The sequence below is a fragment of the Conger conger genome, chromosome 3, assembly GCF_963514075.1.
Source record: "Conger conger chromosome 3, fConCon1.1, whole genome shotgun sequence".
In the NCBI taxonomy this organism is placed as follows: Eukaryota; Metazoa; Chordata; class Actinopteri; order Anguilliformes; family Congridae; genus Conger; species Conger conger.
This window is the reverse complement of record NC_083762.1, coordinates 20,078,583-20,102,392: the sequence shown is the minus strand read 5'-3', so window position 1 is coordinate 20,102,392 and position 23,810 is coordinate 20,078,583. Positions and strand designations below refer to the sequence as shown.

The 23,810-nt window shown below is 39.0% G+C and overlaps 1 protein-coding gene across 1 annotated transcript; it reads left to right on the top strand.

Moving 5' to 3' along the window:
- The first annotated feature begins 15,798 nt into the window (after positions 1-15,798).
- On the top strand, positions 15,799-22,806 carry vgf (VGF nerve growth factor inducible). The gene is made up of 2 exons (XM_061236052.1): positions 15,799-15,985; positions 18,571-22,806. Exon 2 carries the CDS (start codon positions 18,610-18,612, stop codon positions 20,581-20,583), a length of 1,974 nt encoding a protein of 657 aa, XP_061092036.1. The 5' UTR covers positions 15,799-15,985; positions 18,571-18,609; the 3' UTR covers positions 20,584-22,806.
- Positions 22,807-23,810: the final 1,004 nt, after the last annotated feature.

The window sequence follows — 23,810 nt, the reverse complement described above, 5'->3', positions numbered from 1 at the left end:
GTAGCACATAGATCAATATGACATTTGGCAGGTTTTTAATATATTGAATAATATATGATTATTATTATTATTATTAGTAGTAGTAGTAGTAGTAGCAGTAGTAGTAGTAGTATCCACTGTGCGACATATCTCTCTGTGTTACACCGTGGAGCTTGAGACAGTGACAGACGACTGAGGCTTCCTCAGGGCACTGCAGTGGCAGTTCCTCTGCCCCACCCCCGCCTGTGCAGTGGTGGGTGAAAGTGTGTGGGATATGGTCCAGCAGCATTGTATGGAGTACACCAATAAATTGTCAAGCTCAATAACATCAGCATCGAAACACACGTCACCACCTGCAACACATTCAAGTACTCAGGTTTTCACATGAGCGCATATTTCAACCCTTGGAAAAAATGATAAATTCATACACTTTAAATATAAAAGCTAACCTTGTCTGCAGCCTTCGCTGAATGCTCATTGGTGTTTATTTTGGGTATTGCTCTAAAGTGTAAGCTTTAAAATAACAACCATTCCAATAATAGTAATAATAGTGTCAGTGGTTAATCTTACAGAATAATGTGACACAAAAAACTATTAATAATTGCCTTCTTTTCCTGGCCTATTTGCAGAACACATAGTCTCCTGTACTCTATTGATTTATATTATATGGATAATGATAAAAGGAATGTATTATTAAAAAAAAAAAATTATAGGATTTAACCAGTTCTGAAAATGTGTTTTTTCTAAATTGCACATTTTATATTGGTTTTGTTATTCTTGGGCATGGAGATGTAAGTCCATTCCATGTGATGCTAAAATAAGTGAGAAAACAGTCACATACAGTGGGCTGCAGAATTATTGGCACCATTGATAAAAATGAAGAAAAAACTCAGTATTTAGTAAACAACACAGATAATAATCTACAGTATATGTTATGTTCAAACCTATGGGAAAACAATATACTTCATTTCAATACATTTACTCTCATGTTTAAGTAATATCTTTTTTTTTTCAGAATTTTGTGGCAACCCTAACAATTATAATACATCAAATCAATTGTGTCATTCCTTCACTTTCTGTTTCACTAGAGTAGAAAAATGAAGTATCAACCATGCAAAATCCCTTTGAAATCCATCACCATGGGAAAAGCCAAATAACTGCCAATTCAAAAAAGACCGATGGTAATTGACCATCAGGTAATCAGTACAAACTGATACACTTTGGTATGCCCCATAAGGTAAAAAAAACAGGAAAACATGGAATGGTTGCAACCTTGCCAGGAAGAGGACGCAAGTGCACGTTGTCCCCACGGATGGTGAGGAAGACGAGGGAGGGAGGCCATAAAGAACCCAAGGAGAACAGTTTAAGAATTACATCATTGGATCACCAAGTCTCAAAAAGAACCAAATAATGGCACCTCCATACCAACACACTCTTTGGAAGGGTGGCACAAAGACAGCCCTTACTGAGTAAGGTAAACAAAACCAAGCATCTGGAGTTTGCCAAACTTCGTTGGAATTATGACTGGAAGAGCGTGCCATGGTCAGACGAGACTGAAATGTAATGTTTTGGCCATACACAATTCATACGTATTGTCAAATAATTTATGTTTTGGAGTTTTGCTGCCAGTGGTATTTAAAATAAAAGTTTGGGCAGAAAATCTGGTTAAGCTGAGACTTACTGCTGGGAAGCTGAGACTTGGTCGTAGGTTGATAGTCCAGCAGGACAATTACATTACATTATTGGCATTTGGCAGACGCTCTTATCCAGAGCGACCATGTTGTACATCCATGTTCTGCAATGACCATCTCAGTCTCCAGCCTTAAATCCCATCAACAACCTGTGGTCTGAACTGAAGAGGGGGGTCCATAAGCACAAGCCCATGGATATCAATGATTCTGAAAGGTTCTGCATGGAGGAATGGGAAAACATGCCTCCAAATATGTTCTCTAACCTTATAAGAAATTATACAAAAGGACACATGGCTGTCAGCTTTGTCAGGGGTTCTGGAACAAAGTATTAAACCAGGAGTGCCAGTAATTGTGAGCCAGTTTTTTTGTGGAAATAATTTTTTGTTGTTGAAAAATGTATGATGTTGTTGATTACATTTAATCACTAATAAAGCACACTACCTTACAGATGTTGGAAAACAAAGTTCATGTCAATAACGGTATTACTTTACAATACTTTACAGTATTTTATGTGCATATTCATCAAGGGTGCCAATAATTCTAGAGTCCACTGTATGTGGATTACAGCATGTCCAAACATATATGCACTTGGGTGGTCTTTGTGTGTTAAAGTAGCTGGGCTTGCTTGGGCTGTGTTTATCAGAATTTCACTTCAGTTTTCATTCATCATTCCCAATGCACAGGCTTTTCTCTTCTGCTTCGTCACACCCTGCGGTCTCTCTCTCCCTCTTCTCCCTCTGCCACAGAACCGTGAAGCTCGCTTTCAATTTCACATCTTTCATCAGGTACTGCGAGTTTCATTTCTTTACCTGTCAAATGCATCACATTCATGCAGTGGAAAAAGTACAGTATTAGGGGAAACCCTGGTTTTGTCTACGCACACTGAAGGAAGAGTGTCAAAAAAATCAATCCTAGCCATTACAATTTGATGGAGACGATTTGTTAATTTGTTTGCTATGGTTGTAACCACAGTGTGTGAAATTTGCTATCTCAGAAATGCATCTGCCACAGATGTGTTTATATGGGTAACAATAAAAGTACCTCCGCTCATTAATATTATGATAATGTAATATCAGGGTAATGTTCATATTCAAACTCATATTATTAAAAAGTAAGCCGATCAATTTCCAGTATTTGCACAAATGTGAGCACTTTATTAGGTATTTATTCTACTTTTTTTTCTGCTGCTGTAGCCTTATCCACTAAGAAGTTTGCTGTGTTGTGTGTTCAGAGATGCTCTTCTGCATACCACTGTTGTAATGTATTGTTATTTGCATTACTGTCACCTTCCTGTCAGATTCTCCTCTGACCTCTCTCATTAGCAATGTGTTTCTGCCCACAGAACTGCTGATCACTGCATGTATTTTTGTTTTTCGCACCATTCTCTGCAAACTCTTGTTTTGTGTGAAAATCCCACGAGATCAGCAGTTTCTGAGATACTCAAACCACCCTGTCGGGCACCAACATTCATTCCACATTCAAAGTCACTTAGATCACATTTCTTTCCATTCTGACATTCAAAGTCACTTAGATCACATTTCTTTCTCATTCTGACAGTTGTGGTGTCAACAAAAAGGGAGATCTAATGCTTCCCTACATCCCTAACCCATTTTTGTACTAATTTATCCTTGAACAGTCAGCTGTCCAGTTCAAAAGTTAATGAAATATATGCATGCTGTTGTACAGTGCAGTCCATAAGTATTTGGACAGTGGTACAACTTATTTTCCTTTGGCTCAGTATAGCAGCACATAGGATTTGAAATGAAACCGTGAATATGATGTTACAGACTGTCACCTTTCATTTGAGGGTATTTACAGCATATCGGGTGATCTGTGTAGGAATTACATCCATTTTAATATGTAGTCCCTCCATTTTAGGGGACCAAAAGCTGTTCCTGATTAGTCCGGTGTCAATCACTTCCATAGCGCAGGTATTAGAGAGCTTTCTGTCACGTTTCAGGTCTGTCTTGCCTTGTTTTATGTTAATCATTTGTCTTAGTCACATATTGTCTTATCATGTATTATGTTAGTCTAGGTTTGTCATGTTGTTTAGTTTATTTCTTGTTACGATAAATTGTCTTGTCATGTCTAGTTATGTTTTCGTTACGATTATTTTACCTTGTTATTTTGAGTGGTTATCGCCTTAGTTCATTTAGTGTTATGTTTTGATTTATGTTTATTGTTACGCAGACTGGTCGTTGTTTAAACATACACTTTTACATGTCTTTCCGCAAACCTTGCGTTCCGGCTTTCTCTCTCTCTCTTTCTGTCACTCACACCCTAATTGTTTCTATTTGTCTATTTACTAAAACTACTAATGCTAGATCAGGATTGGGTAATACTAACAGACTAATCATGTGTTCATGTTACCTTACGTTTCTCGTGCATGTCATTTACTAATTTACTAATGCTAGGGCAGGATAGGTTTATTACTAACGATTACTAATTACCTTGTTAACTTGTCATCCATCGCACCTGTTTTCCATTCCCTTGCTGCTCTCTAACTAATTGTCTACACCTGTCTACACCTGCATTTATAACCCAGTCGCACTTCTGTTCTTTGCAAAATTGTCTGCCTCTTGTCCGTCAAAGCAACTCTTGAGCATTGTATCCCATTGACTTCACATTACGATCCAAGCCTGTTTTTCGACCACTGTTATTGATTTCTGTTTCGTTGACCATCGCTTACTTTTGACTACGTCCTCGCCTACTGTTTTTTGTACCTTTGCCTCGCTGTTTTGTTTATGGTTTCGACTTCCGCATTGCCCTCGACTACGACCCTGCCTGCCGCCCGCCTGTACTTCTGCCCCGCTGACAGCTCTCCTGCTACCGGACCTCCCTGCACGTCTACCGACTACGAGTTTGCCTCTTCCCTCGGCACCGTGTTTTCTGATTGTTTATTGTTTTATTGGCTGGATCTATGTGTATGGACTTTGCTTGTTTTGACTACGTTCCTGGGATTCGTCCCGAATAAAGCCCCGATGGGACTTTATTTTACTATTGTTTCTGAGTCGTGCATTTTGGGTCCAACCCTTACGCACCCGTCTCACTTTCAGTGTATAGACTTGATTGCCTTCAGTGTGTGTTATTGATGTTTTTCAACATGAGGACCAGAGACAATGAAGGAAGCATTTATGAGAATGACAAAAAATAAACAAGAGTGAGAGACATACGGCAAGCAATATGCTTACCAAAATAAATTGCTTATTGTGGTTACCATTTGTATTTCAATAGATTGCTCTCATAGGGAGGTTGATCGTGGCATGTTATGGAATAATAGAATGGCACTGGGTAATTTGACGATAGGATGAAAAGGTATTCTGTGAAAATGGTTCAAAACCAATATACATTTCTGTTTCAGAACATCTAATCTGGTAATGATGCAAATAAGAGAGATCTTGTTCACTCCTGAATGATCCACTTTGCTGAGGAAACCTTCACTATAGCTGTGGATCACATGACCTAACCTGAGGCTGAGGGATAAGATCTCAAGAGGAAAACTCTGACACCCACAAAATCTCTAGATCAAGATGAAGCAATAAAAAGTCTCATAAATGCAGATTATGTTGATGAATCTGAAAATTAGAGTCTTCATAAAAATAAAAATAAAAACAGCACCAGCCAAATTGAAGTTATATAACTCTGCCCAGTACCTAAATGTTTTAAGACCTGTACCACCCCCAAACATATTCCTGTGAAGGAGATGCAAGCCACCTTGCTGCATACTTCTCCAAGACACCTTGAAGCAACACGATACACCACTGTTAGCATTTTGCAATTCTGCCGATGGAGTTCAACAGTGTGAAGTGCTTCTCATTCCATCAGAACTGTTAGTTTGTTTGGATAAATGAAAATTGAACAATAATTATTAAATGTACATTAGGTAAGATTTTTGTGTTAAAATATTGTTACAAGACCATTGTAAATCCCTTCCTATAATTGAAAAAGGCTCACTGACATGTTGACTCACCCTCTACCTATGTTTATAGTCCTTAAATTCTGGTTTCAAAATATGCATTTGATGAGTCGGCACTCTGTACCAAAACATAGCTGTACAATAATTCAAGCTCATTGGTTGAAAATTGGTTCTAATTGCCACAGTCACTGGCATTTCAACGTCAGCGCATTCAAAGAGAAGGGGTGGGATAAAAAGTGTTGTGGTTAGGTATCTTGCTCAGGGACACTTTGACGCATCCAGGGTGGGATTGAACCGGCAACCCTCCAACTGCTAGACAACTGCTCTTACCGTCTGAGCGAATCTGCAAGTACAATGTAGTATGAATAAACTATGTCTGTCTCCACACTTACTTAGTTGCACTTGGCATTTCCATGCTGGATGGATTGTTTTTCTTTTTTACTTTTTTTGGTGACAGAAGAAGGCCAGAACAATTAGGGGTGATGAGTATGAGCTTAAAGGAAACAGTCTCTGGTGAATATTGTTTTTTCTCCATTGTACATAATAGTCTATCAATGTCATCATGAGACATACCAAGTACTCCCGCACACATATCTTTCCTTATGGCAGATAGGAAGCAACACTGCGGGTGTATCGGATGAGTCACTCCAGAAAATTATCCAGTTTAAAGCACCTTTCAAATGACTTCCCTTCCAGTCGAGTGCTGTGCTGATCGCAATTTAATTTCTACAAGGAGTTTTTGAGGACTCTGATACATTTGTCTAAGCCTGTGTGGATATTGATTTACATATGCCCTTCTAACACTAAATAATGGTACTGTCAAATCTACAACATTTTACCATACAGGGAAGCAACTCTATTATTGTTCATGGACAATTAAGCTTTGCCTTATCTCCTTTTTTTTAGATTAATGGTTTGAATATTGCATTTCTGGGACAAAATTGCCTAGATGTTGCCTAAAAATGTTCTATACATAACAACAAATATACATAAAAACATACATTTTGCATGCAAAACAAACATTTCTTAGTAGAATGGGAATGTTAATAATTATTATTGCTACTGCTGCTACTACTACTACTACTACTACTACTACTATTAATACTACTACTACTACTAATAGTAATAATAATAATAAAATAATAATAATAATAATAATAATAATAATAATAATAATAATAATAATAATGTGCTGCAGTGCAGAGCCAAAACAACAAAAGTTTATCACTATATCGATACTTTCAGACTGTATTGTATATACAATTCTTATAATTGCTCCCTCCCCCAAAAAATAAGATATCAAAATATGCATCCAGACTTATAGACAATGCTCTATTAAACAATCATTCAACCAGTGGTGGGCCAGGGTGAAGTCACAAATGCATTTGGAGAGGGGATGTATTTAATTTAATTGAACAGCAGTAGAAAGACATTTAAATATATAGTATATGTAATGTTCCTGAGTTTTGTCTGTCAGTTTAATATTGTTATTCTTGTTTATTTATTATTTTTCATTATCATGTCTGGTTTTCTTTTTTCATTCATATTCATAGCACTTGTCTTCCCCTATGATGTCTGTGTCTTTATGCAGTTCTGAGCCCGAGTCACTGTTTTGGTTTCCCATAATTCCTTCTTAGTCTCGTTTTCTCTTACTTCCTGCTTTTCCTCCATTTATGCTTGTAGATAGCACTAATCTACTAATAAATACTAACATAGATTCTGTGCAGTACTAAATTATATTAACACACTAATTGTTTAATTAACTAACTAACAGTCACTAGTTTTAGGTAATTGTAATTTAATCATGCTAACTAACAGACTAACTCTACCTCTACTTCGATACTGCTCTATAACTCTGCCTCCCTGTTCTATCTCTAATTGCTTGCCTTGATTCAGCAAGTGTTTGCACCTGCTCTCCCCTATCACTACGTTCCTTAACTCTGTGCAATTGTCTACTCCCTAGTCCGGAGCCGTTTGTATTACATGTATGTCTTTGTGAATCCAGTCCGCGTCTTTGTGTGTCCCTCATATTCATGTTTCTCACCTGATGTTTATTTGTTAGATCATCCTCACTCCCATGCCCCACCTAGTTTGTCTTTTCCTTCAGTGTATTTAAAGCCCAGTCTCAGTTGTACACATTGTCAGAACGATGATCAATACTCAGAGCCCATTTCTTGTAAGCCTGTTTATTTGAGATTCCCGAGACACTCTTTGCCTGATTACAAGTTTGCCTTATCCCTTCTGTTTTGTCTGCCTGGTTGATTTTTGGATTTTGACTTTATTTATTTTTCTCTTTGACCTTGTTCGTACCTCCCATTTTTGATATTCTGGATTTTCAACCCTGGACTGTTTTACTACCATTGTCTGGCATCTTGATTTTGGCTTTGTCTCTGATTATCTGGCTTTTGACTGTGGACTGAATAAACAAGATTTCAGAATAACCCCATGTCTGTGTTTGGGTCTCCTGAGCAGTACTTAACAGTATATGTATACATACATTTCACATATGCATGTGTAAATGTTTGAGATGTATATGTGTGAGCAATTCTCAGTATAACCAGAAGACTTTTCACTATAACCGGATGGCATTTCAATATATGAGGAAGGCAGGCTAGTGTTACATTGTCCGATGTCTTCCAACCGTTCTTGTAACCTATATCTCAATGGCTCCGACCCCCTGACCATCTGTTGAAAAGAAATATGCAGGTACTTTTATAAGACTACTTTGGGGAAATCTACCAGCTTTATTCGTAAATGGTAGCTGTGTGAAACAGTTGAAAAATGGGGGAGTACATATAAAAAGGGTTGTATTTCTGACATGGATTACCCAATATGGATATAAATACCCCCATATTGACGGTGACAGTCTGCACTTTAACCTCATATTCATGTTTCATTTCAAATCCAATGTGCTGGAGAACAGAGTCAAGAGAACAAAAAAAAAAACAGTATCCAAATATTTACGGACCTCACTGTACATATGCAATACTCACACAAACACATGTAAAGCTCTAACATATACACAAGTGAAACACTCTCATATGCATATGCAAACAAGTGTTTCACATGTACATGTGTATGCATGAGTGTTTCACATGTACATGTGTATGCATGAGTGTTTCACATGTACATGTGTATGCATGAGTGCTTCACATGTACATGTGTATGCATGAGTGTTTCACATGTGTATATTCAAGAAAATGTTGAATTACTGCCTTGACAGCCCCTCATAAAATAACTCAACTATTTAATTAGGAACTCATATAGTGAGCATTATTTCATAGCATGATAGGTGATTAGGACTGTACTGTAGCCAATGTGAGAACAATGCACTGTGCACGGAGTAACTGTGGCTGAATCATTTGGCACTGAAGCATACCTTTGGGTGGTGTGCGTAGGCGGCAGATTTGAGGGCAACCCTCCTACGCTTATCGTCTCCCTTGATTATAAATGGATTTATTTCAACCTGCACCCACAGAGAGAAGCACGGAACCAAGGAATTGCTGCAGCAGAAAGTGATTGATAAAGGGAAACACCACAGCTGAGCAGCCATTGCCTCATTTACTCCGAGTCTGAGCCAAAAGCACAGAATATCCGTCACTACCCTCCACCATTTACTAAGAATGTTTGTCAAGGAAGGAGAAAACAAATGCTTCAGAAATTAGACAAGACAACAGACACAAAAACAAATTGCTCTGGGCATCAGGACAGTTAGGTTATTTGGCAACCATAACATAAACAAGCCTATATGAATATAGTATAATAAAGAAATACAGGAATATATAAAACCAGAGAGAAAAATTTGAAGCAGAGCTGGCTGTTGGCACAAACACTCTCGGCCATTGTTTAGGGCCACAGCCATCCCTGGAACCTACATATCAAGTGTAATTTGTTTATTTTTTTATTTGTCATCAATTCAGATGCTCTTTCGTAGATGCTCTTCTGCATATCACTGTTGTAATGTGTGGTTATTTGAGTTACTGTCAGCTTGAACCAGGTTGGCCATTCTCCTCTTACCTCTCATTTGCCAGGGCTTTTTGCCCACAGAACTCCCTCACTGGATGTTTTTTCTTTTTTTGCAATCTCTATAAACTGTAGAAACTGTTGTGCGCAATATCAGCACTTTCTGAGATTCTCAAACCACCCCATCTGTCACCAACAATCATCCTATGGTCAAAGTCACTTATATCACATTTCGGTAGCGCTCACTATATGTTTGCATCGCTTGTTTCTTACATTGAAAATAGCGAAATGTGAACATCAATATCTCACTAATTTAAAAACCAATCTCAATGTCATTTCTCTGGTCTACTACAATGGCAATTGGCTCACCAACTACTGATTTTGGCATAGCTGTGTTGCACCATTTCTGTATTATTAATACCCTTAAAACTTTGTTTTAAAAAACTTTCTGGTGCAAAAACCAAAAGTCCAACGGATCCCAACACAAGACCACTCATTATGTTGGTAATTCAGAATATATGTGTGTTTTTTTTTATTTCATGACTGAACATTTTATTAAATTTCAGTTAGACCTCAAAATTCTACATTTCCATGAGTTAGAATTGTCCATAGACTTAACCTGGGGAGACACAATGTTAACATTACTGAGGCTAATGGTGAGTGAGGTCATAAAGGACCCAAGGATCACAGTTTAAGAATTGCAGATCGGTTGTGTCTTGGGATCACCAAGTAAAAATGGCACCTCCATACCAACAAATTCTTTGGAAGGGTAGCACAAAGACAGCCCTTACTGAGCACAATAAACGAAACCAAGCATCTGGAGTTTACCAAACCTCATTAAACCTTCCAGTCATTGAATTATGACTGGAAAAGAGTGCTGTGGTCAGATGAGACCAAAATGTAACAATTTGGCCATACACACCATCAACATGTTTGGCGGTAAAATGAAATGCAACCAAGAAGAAGCACCTCATACCTACTGTCAAATATGGCGGTGGGTCATTGATATGTTTTTCTGCCAGTGTTCAAGAAACACTATTTCAATGGCACAATTAATTCAATAAAGTATCAGGAAATCTTGGCAGAAAGTCTGGTTGCTTCTGCTAGAAAGCTGATACTTGGTCGTAGGACAATGACCCTAAGCCTATGTCAAAATCCCCACAGGAATGGTTTAGTAAAAAAAAGAAAAAACATGTTCTGCAATGGCCATTTCAGTCTCCAGACTTAAGTTCCATGGAAAACCAGCGGTCTGAACTGAAGAGCGGGCTATCCCAAGGATATCAATGATTCTGAAATGTTCTGCATGGGGGAATGGTCAAAAATCCATCCAAATGTGTGCTGGCACAATGTACTAAACCAGGGGTGCCAATAATTCTGGAACCTGCTTTTTGGGGAAATATTTTTTTAATTGGAAAGTGTAAAATTTTGGTTGATTGCATTGAATCATTAATAAAGCACATTGCTTTACAATGTTGGAAAATAAAGCACATGTCAATAATTATTTATTTATTTATTTATTTTTTGGGGGGGTTATTGTTTGTTCTAGTGCATTTGTATCAATCAAGCCAATAATTCAGGGGCCCACTGTATATGCAGTAAAACGTCAGTGAATGATATGACAAATTATAAAAAAAATGTAGGTTGCCAAAATGAAACAATAAAAATACAGCACAGACTCAGATACCATAGTCTATATAGGTACAACGAGCTTGGCTGACAGACTACAGTGTTGTTTTGGTACATTTTAGGTAGGTATGTAGGTGGATGGATGGATGGCTAGATATATAATATATATCTATTATCTTTTTAAAATATAATTTAAAAAGAAAGGAGTTTCATTTTGAGAACTTATTTAAGAAATCGGGAAATACTATTAACAGTGTATGGCGAGGGAAACACCACGGATTGCCATTCAATGCGCACGACAATGTGACGTCGTGACAGAGAAACCACTCTCCTCATGGCTCTGTGCCTTGTATATTTTTAGTGAATCAAGTTGAGCGATCGGGGCATGTCTGTATGTGTTTCCGCATTTCATAGGTTATGCAGTATTAAAATGTTAAACGATTCAAATGCAAATTATTTCGCGTGGATGAGAGAAACTGGACGTGGGAAGCTCAAAGAGTTCGGGTCACAGTTTACAAAGAACACCGACAGACATTTTATGTCACAATTTTCGCGGTACAACGCAAATGCGTAAAAGCAGGCAGTGGAGAGACATGGACTAAAAGGAACTATTAACGACATAATTCGATTAACGCGATGAGATTGTTCACGCACACACACAAAAATGTTTAATCACATAAAATATAAAATGCGATTTCCCACTTTCTGGATTACGTACTACACCTTCTGGATTAGCTACTACACAATTCTGCAATCGTTGATTCATAGAGGGGTTACCCACGTTTGCAATATCATTCCCTTCGCTTTCGCAACCTATAGTATACGACGGAAATAAACCATATGCTATCAATCCGAGCGGTAGGGTATCGCACTGCACTGGTGGAAGGAAAATGTCTTGGCATACCCGTTGCCGCCAGCACAGATGCCCCGAATCCCTAAAGACTGGTTCCAGCAGGCAGGAACTGCTTATCAAAGCAGAAGTGGAAACCCCGACACATAGCACCATATGGCCGCAAAACTGTGATGCCCCATTAAGAAAGAGGCTAGACAATTCTGCATGGATTTCATCCTGCGTAACAACACTTTGTTTCAGATTACTGTAAATGTAATATTTGTCACCAACACGTAAAAATGTGTAGAAAATAAACGCTGAATACTACTACTACTACTACTACTACTACTACTACTACTACTACTACTACTAATAATAATAATAATAATAATAATAATAATAACCTAACATTACAGGCATTTGGCAGACGCTCTTATCCAGAGCGACGTACAGTTGACTACGCAGGAGACAATCCTCCCCTGGAGCAACGTGGGGTTAAGAGCCTTGTTCAAGGGCCCAACGGCTGTGCGGATCTTATTGTGTCTTCACCGGGATTGGAGCCACCAACCTTACATGTCCCAGTCATTTACCTTAACCACTATGCTACAGGCCGCCCCCTACATAATAATAATGATAATCATCATCATCATCACAATAATAATCATAATAACAGTAATATCAAACCTTATTATCAGCTAAAACTACTTGGACTAGCCTGTCAAAAAAACGTTCTTCAAATATTTGTAGTTCTCTCAAGGTTGTCATTGAATTTATTGTAACAAGGAAATAAGACCACCATCCGCACTGTAATGCTTATTTTCCGTAATGCCCCTTCCAGGATATAAACTTGGTCGCTTGTTAAAATGGGCACAGATAAGGTGAGTCACTCTGTGAGAGAGGATGCTGAAAAGATGGCGGGTCCATTCTAATGCTGAGTGGCAGTTGATAATACTGAAGCATTATTTCAGAACCTGGCCTCTTAGCACCCTGATCACTAACCCCCCAAACACATCCACCCATCCTGCCACACAGAATCATAGCGCACACTCATGTACACACTCACTGATGGGGGCATCGTTTGGATTCTCTTATACAGCCGGCAGTGACTGGACATTCTTTCACAACAAAATGTCCTGTGACATTTCTGAAGAAAAAGGAAAACATGATATATGTTAGGAGAACAAAAAAGCTTTCTATAAATAATTAATCATCATCGACCATGTGATAGTTAATGGAAAATATATATATGTGTGTGTGTGTGTGTGTGTGTGTGTGTGTGCGTGCAGAGGCCTTCACATTTATCCATATCCTTACTACATTCTTACAAAAATAACTGAATATGGGTAATAGAGTACTACCTAAACCATACACAGCAACCCCACATTTTTTTATAGATGACCACACAAAAAAGCAAAGTGATTAAATGTTTTCATATAAGCTTTTCGGAAGTTTATCTTTTGACTTTGATGATATTAATATATGACCAGTTCTTAATGCGAGCTATCTTGTTAATGGCTTTTGTGCTTTCTATTGGATTTAGCTCTGAAGAGTCTACTGGACATATATTAATAATTTTCTTGTAGATTTTGATGCTTGCCTTGAGTATTATCATTGATTAATAGTTTTTACAACACATTTCAAGTTGCATAAAGGGGTGGAACCTTTTAAGTAAAACAATGTCATCTCTATAAATCTCTCAGTCATTTGCTACAAGGGCAAGAGGATTGGATTTATATTTCACAGAGGGGAGTATATTCTTCTTAATTAACCTTTTCAACCTCAAACACTTGGCTGGTAAGCTTTTCTGTAAATCAAATTTATTATTTTAAATTATTTTCATCTGACCGCAAAATATTGTCAATAATATGAGTTGATAAGATTCTGATTAACAAATCTGTACTACTTATTTTATTATTTCTGAAGAAGCGTCTCCTTTGCAACCCTTTCACTAACTCTAGACATGTGTTGCTGTTGGTATGAGGAATATGTGGAATGGCAGATTTTGATATATTGTGTTCCAGTGATTCTGAAAATATACAAGACCAGGAATATGAAACTGAGGTCCTAGGGAGATAGTTTCTGCAGTTTGTTTGTTTTGTTCTGTGGTTTCCTTTAAATTAACAACTAGTTAAGGCATTGAGATGTTATTAATTAGTATGTTATTTAGCCAATCAACCTACAGTAGATGAATCCCTAATGCTGAAATGCACCAAAAGCCAGCATACACTGTTGCTGTCAATGACAATCAAAACAAAAAAAAACATAAAACTGGAGAAGTGAAATGAAATCATGGGGAAGTACATTTAGAGATTATTCTAAGGTGTTAATAAATGATTATTGTATATAAAATCATTATGCATACTTGTACAGTATACCTACCCACCTATTCACATGGAAACATATTAATGTAAGATCTATTCAACCTCTTTGAAATTAGGTTGAATTATATTCATAAACAAACGTTAGTTTATCAACTTGGTTGATTTATTGTATGTGGGTAATGCAAACGTTATTGTAACCAAAGCCCCCTTTTTTCGGTCGTAATTAAAAATATATTCCCTTTACATTCTCTTTTGGGAAGGATATGATCCGTGTAAAAGTAGCGAAATTGATCGATCTTTTTATTTTATTTTTTGTACAATGTTAGCATACCATATATTAAAATAATATCTGAAAATAGCCTCCGAACACACCATTAGCTAATTTTTGGACGAACTGTGCAATGCGTAAAATTCACAGAGATTACTTGGCGGTATTCTGTCACTAGAAGTTTTAAACTGCAAAACAAGTTCAACAGAATAAAGTACTGACATGTATTGTAGTTTATCTGTAAGTTTAACTTTAATATGCTATTGTTTTTGTAATAACTATAACCTATACAGCTGCATCATACAAAACGAACACGTTAATGATCGGGAACAAGCGCTTCGTATGTTATTTTTCATGTTTTCCTTAAATGATAGCTTTTTATATCATGCAAATAATGTAATTAGATGCTTGTCATCCTGCAATTTTTGTATGAATAACGCTTATGTGTACCTCTTCACAGTATTTCACAGAATCAGCCATCAGAAAAGAACAGACAGAGCAGAATCTCAGAAAGACGGTGAGGGGGGTAAGAAAGCAGGAGACAAAGAGCATATAATCGAAAGGGCTTCGCAAATGGTCGAGCGGCAAGGCGCGATGCAGCAGCAGAGGTATACTAGCACAGGCGCCATCGCCAGTTCGAGACACCCCAATAATCAACGTTAATGCGGGGCGCGGCGCGGGTTGGACAATGTTCTAGTTAATATACAAAAACACAATATTCCAGTCACTGTACATGCAATAATATGTCAGTGGATAAGAGCGACTGCTAAATGAATATGATGTAATGTAATCATTTTCGATATGCATCATCATCATAATCATTACATATCCCCGGGGAGATGATAGGTAAAATATTGTTACACCAACATTTCAGTATCTTTCCCAAGAATTCACCGCTTCTGCATGCAGCTCACGAGACCATAAGGAAAACCTCCAAAATTTCTTAATGTTTTTTTCCCTCTTATTCCTCCAATGAAAAAAAACTATTTCGTTCATTCATGCTGCTTCCCGTTCATTCATCAGAGCACTGCAGCGTAGCAAAGAGTCGGGGTTCCATCGACACCAAAATTCTTATCAATGGAAGACTACGTCAATGAGCGGCGAGGAGGGGGGGGGGGTTGCTGACGTGAGGTCACGTGGGTACACAATGTCTATATATAAAGACATGTAGCTGTCTGAGGTGCTGAAAATATCTTCAGCTTGCCGTGTAGATGAAGCAGCTGTATGGCCCAGAACAAGGAGAAAAATACAAACACACTTCGGTTTTTTTGTATTTTGTATATGTGCAGTGAATAAATTCATTACAAATAAATATACATACAAAGAGAATAACTGAAAAAGCGGAGCAAAACCAACTTGCAACAAGATCTTTCCCCAAAGGATTCCCCGGTAAGTAATGAGTTTTATCGTAATTACTATTACTCCATATAGATAACGTCGTGCTGTAAATATAAAAGAAAACATCGAAAAGAAAAAAGAAGAAATTACGAATTGAACTTTAGTATAAGAAGGCTATATCGAGAATGACTGTCCACTTGCTATTGTTTCGCAATGGTCTGCAGTCATTGCCAAAATAAAGCAAATACAGAAGAGTGATAAATGTGTGCAGATCAGCAAGAGCTTTTAATCCATGGACAAGAAGGATATGAAGAAACAAGGCGTGACAGATGGACAAAAGGGGACGAAAAACGCCAGATGGAGAGTAAGAGGAGATAGGGGACTTGTTTAGGCGCGTAATGCTTTCATTCGTTTATGGATAATGACCACTGTGATGATGCTAATGATAATGATAATCATCAATATAATCTTTGCCACCCCCACTCCATTATTCATCACCGTCACTATCGCGTCGGACACCAAAAATAACCGCAGAACATGCACCCGGTCTTGAGCTGGCTGGGGGACTTGTTGAGTACAAGTTTTGTGTCCGTATAGGGATTGGGGGTTTCTGTATTACAGTACATGTATTTTAGGCGCAAATGCAAATGTCATAGAAAACTACGGCTGAGTTGTAACCGGAAAGATGTAAATTCTACGTTGGGTCTTATTGTAGTCTCTGGATAAGATTACATCGAGATAGAACTCCTTATAAGCCGCTTAACAAATGCACTTTGATGCTGCGGCTGTAGTGGAAGTATATGGCATTAGGAGAGAGAGAGAGAGAGAGAGAGAGAGAGAGAGAGAGAGAGAGAGAGAGAGAGAGAGAGAGAGAGAGAGAGAGAGATCGTTTTGCTTCACTGATTGTTATATGAATTCAGTATACTGTGCACTCAAGAACATTTTGGAACATAGCTTACATCAAACAGCAGTTAATGTGGATGCAAACATGTTTGGAAGTGAAATAAGACCACAAGCCTCTTCATTTCAGAAATAATGATGGTGGCTGTAAATGACATTATCATTACACTAATCTATTATAATGACGGTAATGTCCGTGATGTATATACATTAAAGTCACATTGTCGTAATCTAAGGGTCAGACATCTGGTGCTTTGTACAGAACTCATATGTGTGGTATGATTAAGAAGTGAAACCTCATCATTGGATTTAAACTATTTCAAAATCTCTTTCACTGTAATCACAAAAGGCTTATGCATTGTTGTATATACTTATCAGTGGTTGGCTGCATGTCAAAAATATTTACAAGATTATTAAATACAACAGGTGTTTCAGGTCATTAGGGCCAAATGAAGCTCAGGCATGGCAACTCAACTGAGTAAGATCCTCATCAGACCCTGCGCTTGTAGTTCAATGCTTGACTCTGACCAAATATTTGAAAAATAGGTTTGCACTTTTTGAGAGTATTTCATAGATTCCAATAATAATAATAATAATAATAATAATAATAATAATAATAATAATAATAATAATAATAATAACCCTAGGGCATTTCTGAAACTCAGAGCACTTTACAGTGATGGGGGGGCAGTGTTGCACCCACCTGGGTGATGCAACGGCAGCCATTTTGCACCAGGCTGCTCACCACACATCAGCTGAGATGGAGAGAACAAATATAGGCAAATAAATCAGAGGATGATAAGGTGGCAGATTGAAAGAGCCAGTTTTAGAATTTAGCCAGGACACCGGGGAACCCCCTATTCTTTGAAATGAGTGTCATGGGATCTTTAATGACCACTGTGAGTCCGGACCTCAGTTTAACATCTCATCTCAAATACAGCGTCTTCTACAGCACAGTGTCCCCATCAATGCACTGGGGCAATGGGTTTATTTGACCAATGGGAAGATTGCCCCCTACTGGGCAAGACCACACCTGCTTCGCTTCGGCAGAAGCAAGGTGGATGGGGGCATGGCTGCTGGTACTTGACACTTAATACATCAGACAAAGGGGTAAATAATTTTGTTACTGTTTTATTTTACAGAATGTCAGACTTTAATTATGACTGTACTCATAAGTGTACTAACCACTGTACCATCTAATGTAGTTACCAGGCTTATGCAAAGATCCATTCTCACTCTGTTGTCAGCTCCTTTACATCTATAGGGCATTCTACTGGAATTTGTCAGCTATGTATGTATACATACTCACATGCACAGTTTTAATTTGTTTGTATAGCAGCATGAGCATTTGAGTCAATTAATAAAATGCAACATAGCTATGCAAGGGCTTAAAACAAACTACAATAACCAACCCCTGGATTGATGTGAGAAGAATTAGAGGTTTTTAATAAGATTTTTCAAGTTGACTCTAATGTTGATAGATATGCTAAATATTTCTGCCTAGGCTATTAAAGACAACACAACTATCATGGTATTTCCTTCAATTGCATTCAATATTTATAAATCAAGGAATATGTATACATATTTATATAAACCCATTATATTGGCAATCAATAATCAGAAGATTGGTAAATAGTGGAAGCAAGAGTGTTAACTGCTCTTATTCAGGTAAACATGTTTTGAGGCATTGTTTCAAGACTTTAGAACCTTTCTCTGTCTTTCTTGCACTCTCTCAGGTGCATCAACTTCTTCCTCATCTCCCACTCTGCAAGGTCATGACCCGTTGCCAACACACCTCAAGTGCCCCAATTGTACTACTAATCCTGTTTGGTATCACACAACAGCTCTTTGCCACCATCCCTCTAGTCAAAGGAGGACAAAGCAATGATGACGTCAACGTATCATCCCCTCCAGGGCTTGCCAAGTTGTTTTCCTCTCAACTGGAAGGGGGGCAAGTCAGGGTAAACAAAGAGCCAACCCCTACACAGATGCTCCCAGAGGAAGAGGATGAACTGTTCAAAGATGTAGACCCCAAAACCCTGGCAGCTGTTCTCCTGGAGGCTCTTAACCAGCCAGGAGAGGCTAAGAAGAGCAACAGAGCAGAGGTAGAAGAAAATAACAGAGGGAGTGAGGGAGAGGAAAAGGGGCAAGAGGAGCTAGCATTGCTGGGTTCAGACAGGGACAGGGATAGAAAGCAAGAGCTGGAGCTGGTGATGGCTGCTGCAGCAGCAGAGGGAAAGGAGGAGCAGGAAAGAGAAGAGGAGGAAAGGAAGAGGGCAGAGGAAGAAGAGGAACAGCTGACAGAGAAGGTAAAGAGCAGGACAACCAGTCAAGCCATGCCAGTGAAGGAGCAGCCAGACAAAGAGACAGCCAAAGAGCAGGAGACCAGAGAGGAGGAACATCAGGAGCCAGGGGGCGAGGAGGAACAGCTTAGTCCACAGGAAGTGAAGAATCTGCAGGCAATGCTGGAGGAGTTACAGAGCTACAGCACTGCCAACAAGAGGGACCGGGACTCTGGGGGGCAGAGGGAGAGCAGGGGCTCCTTCCAGGACATGGACAACTTTCATTTTGGCAATGAAATAAAGCCAAAGCCAAAGGGATACCAGCTGGCTCTATCAAAGAAGAAGCTAAAGTGGCAAGAGGAGGAGGAGAAGAAGAAAAACCGGCCTCTGTACAGGGGAGGCAACTTCATGGACGATTTTGATGACAGTATCAAAGGGCAGAATGAAGAGGACAAGGAGGATGAAGAAGATGAGGAAGTGTTGAGCCCAGAGGAAGAAGAGGCTAGGGCAAAGGCAGAGCAAGAGGAAGTGAGGAGGCAGGCAGCAGAGGCTCAGAGGGCTAAAGCTGAGGAGGAGAGACTGGCTGACATTGCCTCTGACATGCTGCTGCAGTACATGGTCAAACAGGACGGGAAGAAATATACGGATCAAAGCAAGAAAACATCACAAGGGAACAATGCAGCTGAAGATAAGCGCTCTGAAGAAGAGGAAAATAATGATGATGATGATGATGATGATGATATTGACCCTCAGACAATAGACAAGCTGATTGAAATTTCAAGTAAGCTGCACCTGCCCGCGGATGATGTAGTCGACATCATCAGCGATGTAGAGAAAAAAAAGAAAAAGGATGCTCCACTCCCTGCTCCTGCCCCAGCTCCCCGAAATCCAGCTCCAAAGCTATCATCCTCTCTTACCAGCCCTTCCAAGACATGGTTCAAAGACAAAGCTGTAGTCACGCAGAGCAAGCAGGATTTCTGGCCAAAGCTGCAGAAGCAGTTTCGTACCTATCCAACATACTCATTTGTTCAGAAGCCCTACCGTGGCTACTTCCCCATTTATATCCCCCCACCAAAGCCAAGACCGCAGTATTATGCCAAGCCCACATTCTCCTTCGGTGATGTTTTGGGAAACTCCCTAGGCCTAGACTATGACTTTGGATTTCCCCCAAAACGAAGGTACCGACCCTGGGCTCAACCCCGTTCTCGAAACCCACCGCCCCTACGCCGAAACCTGTACTTCTCCAACTACATCCTGCCCCATCCCCGGACGTTCAAGCCTGTGCCCGTGCCCAAGCCTCGCTCGCCTCCTCGCCGTAGACCCTCCTACTACTACTCACCTCCCGCTCCGATGGTGCCCCGCAACGAAGACTACTTTGATCCAGTGGGGCAGCAGCAAGACAACGATGAAGAGCTGGAGAATTTCATTGAGAAGGTCCTTCTGAAGCATCCTAGAATGTTTCAGTGAAGATAAAATGAGATTAATGGTGTAATGAAGAGGTGGAGGAGGGAGGGAGACAGAGAGAGGGAGAGAGAGACAGGGAGGAAGAGAAAGAGAGTGAGAGAGAGAGAGAACAGGGAGAACAGTGGAAAGATAATATTTGTTTCTGCTCTTTGAGTTTTTTTTAATAGGTCAGATCCACGTTTCCCTTCCTTTTCATGCCTTGGTCCCCTAAGGTGTATTGATTTAGTAAGAAAGCATACAGTGTGTAATATCCCAGGTGCCTGACTGGACACTTTGCTCTTGCCTAAAATGTCTCCATTCCCTCATTTCTTCTTCAGCCTTGGATGAAAGAAAAAAGAAGAGGAAGGGAGCAAGCGAAAGTGATACGGATATGGAGTTAATGTAAAAAAAAAAAAACCACAAAATAATCAACCTAAATTCCTCCAAAGTACATTGTTTGCTTCCTGTGAAGAGGCACCATAGCTACAGGCCATCTCAATCATTTCCTGCTGCCCTTGCAAAGCCAACAAAGTCATCTCACGCTGAAATTCAAAACTTACAATCCATGCATAGCAAATTCCTTCTAAAGACAAAGTAAGCCTTATGAGTTGAATGGAATTAATATATGTTTAGGTCTGTATAACCTACACAGTCCACCAGTCCAGATAATGGTTCCCTTCAGTAACAAAGTGTCAGTGCTTTAAATATGTAACAATGTGGGGGGAAAGGAAGGTCATAGCTGTAAAGCCATCCTTTAAAAATCATCTGGTATGCACAGCTACAGTCAGAAAATGTGCCATACTGGTATGGAAGTTTACAGAAAAACATATGCAGCCCTTGGCTAAAGGAAGTTTCTTTGTACCAAATGTGATTCAAATGGTTTTGTTACCGACAAGTATTCTAGTCTTTATCTGTTATTATGTGCATTTGTTTTACAATGTCACTGTATGTCACTGTTTTTAATGTATTGTTTGTATTATTTGTTTTTGTTCTTTATTTTACATTTTGATGTACTTACTGAAAGTGGTGCAAAACACATCCATACATTCCAAGGTTTCGGAGGAACAAAGCAATTTTCTGAAAGCTATTAGCAACACAATTTATTGCCTTATCAAGACGCACTCCCCCTTTCTGTACTGAAATGCCTGTTGGTAACAGACCCTCTCCTCCAGCAAAGGCATGTCTCGTAATTCATTTCGGACAGAATACAGGTCATGTATTTCTTTTCTTAGAAAATATCCTGATGGTATAAAAATAACAACTGGACATTATTAACATCTTAACATATCAACCATCTAAATGCTTGTACCCCATAAAACCTTTTTAAAAATTTTATCCATAAGTAAGGCATGCCTGTGTTGACAAACCATAGAGTAAGTGCGACAAAGAGACCAATAATACTGAATTTATACTTGGGCGCATTAAGTTTGTGTGTATGGACCTGCTCTTTGAAAATATAGCAGCGCCTGGGGGGGATGGGCTCCTGTAGTGAACTTAGAAGGATCATCACTCCAGTACTCCCTCCACACCAACCTCATCAATACCATCCAAGATGATTTATTCCTGCTTGCCTTCATGTTAATCTCAAACTTTTGTGACACCCATAGCCAAATTACAATGTCACTAACAATTGCAAAAGGAAGATCAACAGCAATTTAGCAAGGCGATATACTCTAAGGAAGAAATATCTCATGCTGACCCCTTATTTAAGTTTATCATATTATGTGGATCAGAGGCTCATCATTTCTGGTAAAAGGGATACAATATATCATCCTCTTCACCCGGAAGTTCCAAAAGCATATGCATTCTCTGTTAACATTATCCTTATGGAAACACAAAAAATACATGGAGAGATTGAGGGAGGGCCATTAAGAATATATTTTAAGAGATTATTTCAAAGAGGAAATAGAAGGGTGATGGAAAGAGAGATATGAAAGGGGGAGGATCAAGTCAAAAAATGACTAAGTCTGCACGTCTGTGTGTACTTGCATCTCTAAGAAATGTGTTGCTTCTTTGAAGACATTATGAGCATTGATAAAAAGTTTAAAAAAAAAAATCAAATAATGACTAGCATACTTGAGTAATTCTGTTAAGTCTTGTAAAAGGAAACTTTGTTGTTGATGTTATTTATAGATGTACCCTGTACTTACCGTAATAAACATGCGTCTGCTGGATGTAAATACCGCATGTTGATGACTAGTTTTGCTACACAGAGATATATAAATAAAAGCAACTATTTTTTATTAATATTGTTTTTAATTCCTTTTTGGGAAAAGTATACAATTGTGAGAAACATCTGCATTGAAATCATGAAAACGTACTCAATTATTTATCTCTTTACATTCCTGACACAAAATGCCTCATTCCAGCCAAAACATGACTGTCACACTCCACTGTACTGTATAAACAAAACTCCTATTGCAACATATTACCCTACATAGCTATATTTTACACAAACTTTTCATCCATCAGGCATACGATCCAATTATAAGAGCATCTATAACTTTATATAAATAGCTTTGGACAAAATCAATGGCACTAAACAAATCACTGATGAGTGTATTCTCTTTGCTTTAGTATATAATGCATCTCTAGAAGGAAAAAGCCCTAGACAGAATAATAAAGTTATATTATTATTATTATAAGGTCAAACTAGTGATTTGACAGGGGTTTCCCCACAGAAGATGTAGAGGAGACATCTAACTTGCAAAGAACACGTGTTCTGAGAGCGTGCCTCCAACCCCATGTTGCCGAGGATGAAGCAATAGACAGAAGGGCTCCCACTGGCTCTTTGATCCCAGCCACACAGCTACACAGCTGCTCTTGTGGCATCTGGGACACCCCTCACGACGATGGCAGGGATCAGAGAGATGTGTGAATGCTGTGAATAACATTAAGGCCATACTTGCGCAGGAACAGGGCGTTTACCCACTCGCTCACTCGCTCACTCCCTGACAGTCAACCAAGAAACAGCAGCAACTCTCCATATAAGCACAAGCATCTTACATACTAACAGGGAAACAGAAAACCAGAGGAAAACAAATAGAAATATTAAGATAAAGGCTAAACTAAAAAACAAAGAATGAGAGGAGAGAGTGGAATGATATGATGATGAGAGAATAACAGCCCACAGAGATGCAGTGATTCGTGAGTCACATGGATGAGTGGTGAGTCATCTCCCTCCATGCAGCCACTGCAAAACCCCCTCCTCCTCCCACTCACCCCTCCCCTCTCCCAGTCACTGCACCCCT